Raw genomic sequence first — 5,612 nt, 5'->3', positions numbered from 1 at the left:
CCCGGACGGAAAGCGCGCTGAGACCTGGCTTCACTCGGAACAGGGGAGAACATTTTAATACCCAGATGTTCGTTTGCCTGGTATCGCCCTTCCTCCCGCCGACGGTAATATCATTTGAAGAAGCTTTGAACGGGGAGGGGGGGGAGGGGGTCCTCCAGCCAGAAGAGACTTGGCAGTCTGCCTTTCGCGCGAGTATCTCTTCTCCGAGAGAGAGAGAGAGAGAGACAGAGAGAGAGACAGAGAGAGACAGAGAGACAGAGAGATCTCGTGCGCCGGCCTCTGGAACCTCGTTACATGTTTCGGAAATGGCAGTAATTACGTTTTGTATTTCCCTTTATTTCATTTTATCGCCCTTTACCAACCCTCCCCCCCTCCCTCCTTCCTCCCGATCTCCATTTCCCAGTCCTCTTCCTCCGGGATAATTTATCTTATTGCGTTTTTTTTCCCCCTCTTCACTGTGTAGCGCAAACCATTCCGTCTAACAAGATTTATGAAAATTCATGAAGTAGACGTAGTCGTCTGCAGACCTAAAGGGGGGTTTCTCGGGGTAAGCAAGCCGCGAAATAGTATCCACTTTCGCGTCTTTTAATTCGGGTGCTGAGAATATGTATATGAGTTGTAGTATGTTGTTTCGCGGGGGAAGGGGGGTGGGGGGGGGTGAGTTTTGGAATGAACGCGAACGCTGCTTTGTTTCCTCGTTTTGTTTGACGAGAAACGGAAATAAAGGTATATGAAAAAAAAACACCCGTTCTTAAACGTGAATAGAATTAAGTCATCATACCCAAGTGGATTTTAATGTACTTTCAATTATCACCAGCTACTCGCTTCCTTCGCTCGTCTCTTTCCCCCAGACCGCTCACTTGCCTTACCTTGTTTCCCACGCTCGAGCAACGCAAACAACAGCGGGGAATGCCACAAGTTCGTTTAGCATAATTTGTAAGCGTATCGCGGATTAAATTCCTCTCTGGAATACGCTTGCCCCGAGACCAGGCGTACTTGCGACGCTGCCCTCGGAGATATAATACTCTTTTTTTAAGAAAGGGCAGATGAGAAATTTTAACAACAGTATCTGGCGAAGAGGAATGAATGAAAACACTTGAAAAACAAAAATATTCTTAATAAAATAATAATGTAAACAGCACCTAGTACGCATGATATTTAATATCATGTATGTAAGAAGTTAAGGGGTGGGTGTGTGCAATATTTGCCATGTTTATAATTGATATCAAAGTGAGATCAGTCCCAACCCTTTTTTTACACTCCTCTCCTCCTCCAAAAGTCATCCATTTTCTTGCGTGGCTGTTCGTAACCAATTACCGTGTCGAAACATATAGTCAACCTATTTGATCACTAATTCGTGCACCAGCCACAATTTTAATTTGGTTCAATAAATTTTTGCATGGAACAGAAAATATTATTTATTTTTTGAAATTTGACTGATTCTGACTCCGCTAAATTTGACTATTTTTTTTTACTTACAGATTTACGTGGGAAATTTACGTCGTTGGTTTCGTTCTAAAACTGGTTTGTTGTCGCACAAACGCAAACACTAGCGCTGCTTCTTTACGAAAATATTACATAAGATTTGCGGCATTAAAAGATTCGTACTGAATATTCGCTCATTTTTACGTTTTACTCAAAGAGCCAACTCGATTTCATATGCTATAAACTACAAATACCATACAATGTAGTAGTACAGTAGTACATAGAAAAGTAAACTGTATTTGTTTATATTTATTCCGTCGTTGTTTGGCTACCAGATGTGGAACTGCTTCGTTTGTTTACCTTGTTGTAAACACGATTTATAAACATTATTTTGTTTTTGGACTGTATTAACATTTATTTGGAGCACTTAAAAGCGGCCCACGTAATTGCATTACATAAGTTCATGCAATAAGAGGCCGTGTTGGTCTCTGGTGGTGTTTCTGAATGACATCTTGTGATTTATCGTCACTCGCTTCATACAATTACATTTTTTGAATCTTCGTGGCGTCCGACCAATTGCAGGATGGGATTTATAACAGCGCCAGAAAAGTCATTTGGTCCATCCCGGATGGGGAGCCTGTCTCACCTGAAAGTGAGCCAATTAAGGACCTAAATTACTGCAAAAAGTATGCAATGACACACAAAATGTTTTTAATAAGTTGCGGTAACATTTGCGTGTTAAGTGTACGTAAAACGTGCAACGTATATGGCAAAGGCGGACCATTTATTACTATAAATGGAATGGTCTAGATTAGCGGCTGAAAAATTAGACCATATTAGACAACCGTTTAAAAACAGATGTTAGTGACGCCGATAATACTTAAGGCGTTTTTCACACCAGGGCGCACGTGAAATAGTGTTCAAACTCTGCATAAAACCCCAATGTACTATTTTATGTTCAAGATTAATGAATATTCTGATTATTTATTTATTAACAGTTTATGCAAACTAAACGCACGATCTCCCATGCCTAGACGCATGGGACGCAGTCTCTTGTGCAGCTACCGACTTGATTTGGCCTGAAAACTATTTTAAATTACTAATAGCATTAAATTTAATTTTTTTCAATAATATTTTTCTATACTTCTGAGCACAGAAGTCGACGAATAAAAACATTGTTTGTTTTGTGTCTAACATATTGGCAACGCTTGACAACTGTCTGAGATTGAATTTTTATTGTTTTATTAACAGAACTAAAGTTGTAACGGTATCGAGTTAAATGTAATGATTTTTTCTTCGCCCATGTCGTTAATCACAGTTAATAAAACATTGTTATGTTTTTATAAGTAAACAAAGCCGGTCAACGCTGTTTGTGCTTCCTAGCACTACAGAGTATAGGAAGTTGTATTATTTAATCCTATACAGTTACTATCATGACATAGTATATCATCACACATTCTTTTCGTACAGAGTGTAGCTAGTTATTCTATACAACAAAACCATTTATTCATCACGCAAATTATTATATTATCATAGGGTTTTGTTTGTTTCATTTGCATACCTTCAATGTTCTGTAAATGAACCAACAAACAACTTCAAACATAATAAAGCAGTCATAATTACCTAGTCTGCAATTGACACAATTTTTTTTTACGTAGCTTTATCGGTATTATGGTGACACTTTTACCAACACTTACGAAAACGAAAGGCTTTTTATTGGAATACAATATATGTAATAGGTTCTTAAGAGTCATTAATATTTTATCGCATACCCATTTATTAAATTTTGTGTACATTGTTTTGTTTAGGAACCATCCCTTACAATGAATTGTTTATGTATTGTTAACTTACTTTATATAATTTGGTTTTATTTATAAGTAACTCAAAATCGTACACATTTTGTCATTGGCATGTAATGACTAGAAATACTTACCTACTAAAATACATTTTACTTTCTCAAAGTACTATTACACATGAAATCCACAAATGCAATTTTTTATGGTATGGAATAAAATGGTTTGAATTCAGCAATCAAACATTATTATTCACCTTTAATGTAATTAAATAAAAAAAATAATTTGTCATATTTAAATAAGCATTAAAAACAAACATTATTTTCCCTTAAAAATCTGGTGTGGTACCTACTGTGGTTTGGTTGTCAAAAATGCCAACATAAAGAATTAAAAAAAATAAACGCTTATTAACGCCAGTACTGAATTGTTTATATTGGTTAATATTATCATATTCTAACATAGGTATAATCACATAATTAAGTTGTTAAAATCTCAAAGGATTTTTTTTTTTAATATTTATAATACTTTTGCAGTTCACTAGGTTAAAATTCTGCTTCCGACACACGTGACACTATACACATGTCATTGGAATACGTAAGTATGTATTTCAATAAGCATGATTAAAAAAATACGGTGTAATAAGAGCATGGAATAGTTACCGTATTAAATATGAAAAAAATATATTTATGGTTATTTCATGTTTCGTTATTTATCTCCCACTTCCTCGGCCCCAACTTTATGTTATGTCCTTTTACCATCTTCAGAACAAACTCGTATTGCAAGCACTCCATGTCGTCTCTTGAGCCGTATTCGAGAACTTCGAATCTCCTGAGCACCACCGACAGCATGGTCTTCATCGCCATGTAGGCGTAGTGGCTGCCTATGCACATCCGACGGCCGGACGCGAACGGAATGAAGGAGCACTGAGGGCGGATGACACCTTTGCGAAATCTGTCCGGGTCGAACTTGAACGGATCTGGATAGTAGTTTGGGTCTCTGTGCACGAGATAGATCGGGATGATGATTGTCGTTCCCGCAGGCAGAGTGTACTCGCGGAGGCGGACGTCTTCGTCCGCCCACCTCGACACCAGCGGACCCACGGAGTACATCCTCATCGTCTCGTTGATCACTTGCTCCAAGTACACCATCCGCTTGAGGTCTCCTGCGGTGACCGGTCGCTGCGCGTCTCCGCCGAAGATGTCTTCTTGCTCCGCCAGCGCTTTGAGCTGCACGTCTGGATGCAAGCCCAGCAGCATCAGCGCGTACGCCACCGTGAGGGCAGTAGTGTCCGTGCCGGCTCCCATGATCAGCATCGCCTGGTCCCTCAGTTCCTCAGCGGCGAAGAGTCCCGGGTCGTCGGCTGTAGCTGCTATCATGTGCTCCAGGAACCCCGGCCTTTGCTTCGGTGCTTCTGCATCCAGTTCTCCGACACTTTTCTTCGTGCTGGAATTCAGATGCGAGGCGGTCTTCTGTACCACTATGCCGTCCACGAGATCGCGGATGGGCTCAGCGAGCTCGCGCAGGTCTCTGTGCCAGCGGGTCAGCTTCACGACGCTCGTGAACCAGAACCACGGCCTCAGGAACAGGTGGGCCAGGACGCGGGCTATCCGCGGCATGTTGCGCGTGACGCAGTGCTGCCCGTCCCCGCCCTGGATGTCCGCCGGCGCGCCGAGGCTGGTCTCGGTGATCATGTCCAGCGCGCACAGCTTCGTGTAGTCGGCCACGTCGAACGGCGCTCCGCCGCAGCGGAGCTGCAGCCTGTCGGCCATCGCGCGGCTCTTCGCGTCGAAGGTGCTCGCGTAGCCGGAGACCACCCGGGCGGCGAAGGCCGGGTTCATGAGCCTGCGGGACTTCCTCCAGGCGTCCGCGTCGGCGGCGATGAGCGACCCGCCGAAGACGAGCGTCAAGGGCCGGTAGAAGACGGGCTTGGACAGGGCGCGGGCGCTGCCGAAGACGACGGCCAGGTCCTCGGGGTCGGCGAGCACCGCCAGCAGGTGGGGCCCGAGCCACAGCGCGCACGCGGGCCCGTGGCGGTCTCGCAGCCGCCGCAAGTAGCCCATGAGGTCGCGGCCTCGCGCCATGCCGGCCAGGAAGGACAGCGCGGAGGGCCCCGGCAGCCGCGAGCCCAGCCGGTGGTAGCGGCTCCTCAGGAGCTGCCGCCTGGCGAAGAGCACGAGCGCGAGCACGAGACACGCGCAGACCCACATCGCGTCGTCGACTGCGCGGGAACTGGTTCCCTCTCCCCTCCCCTGCCCTGCCCACCCTATCCCCCGCCTCCCGCGAGGCAGTTACGTAAGTGGCACGAGCTACAGCAGTGAGTCCGCGCCCGCTCGCTCACAATCCTGCAAGAGCAAAGTCCGCGTGACCGTTTAACCCTGAACCGAAACTGGACGC

General features: G+C 44.6%; 1 protein-coding gene across 1 annotated transcript; it reads right to left on the bottom strand.

Annotated features, from left to right (window-relative positions):
• Positions 1-3,184: 3,184 nt before the first annotated feature.
• LOC134531401 (cytochrome P450 4V2-like) lies at positions 3,185-5,410 on the bottom strand. Its single transcript, XM_063367103.1, has one exon. The coding sequence runs from the start codon at positions 5,297-5,299 to the stop codon at positions 3,914-3,916; it is 1,386 nt and encodes a 461-aa protein (XP_063223173.1). The 5' UTR covers positions 5,300-5,410; the 3' UTR covers positions 3,185-3,913.
• Between the last annotated feature and the right edge of the window lie 202 nt (positions 5,411-5,612).

Source organism: Bacillus rossius, chromosome 3 (genome assembly GCF_032445375.1).
Source record: "Bacillus rossius redtenbacheri isolate Brsri chromosome 3, Brsri_v3, whole genome shotgun sequence".
NCBI lineage: Eukaryota > Metazoa > Arthropoda > Insecta > Phasmatodea > Bacillidae > Bacillus > Bacillus rossius.
This window is presented reverse-complemented; position numbering and strand designations above follow the sequence as displayed.

Bases quoted from the DNA above. Each gene is read 5' to 3' on its own strand.
- LOC134531401 (XM_063367103.1), bottom strand. From the start codon at position 5,299: ATGGCGCGAGGCCGCGACCTCATGGGCTACTTGCGGCGGCTGCGAGAC.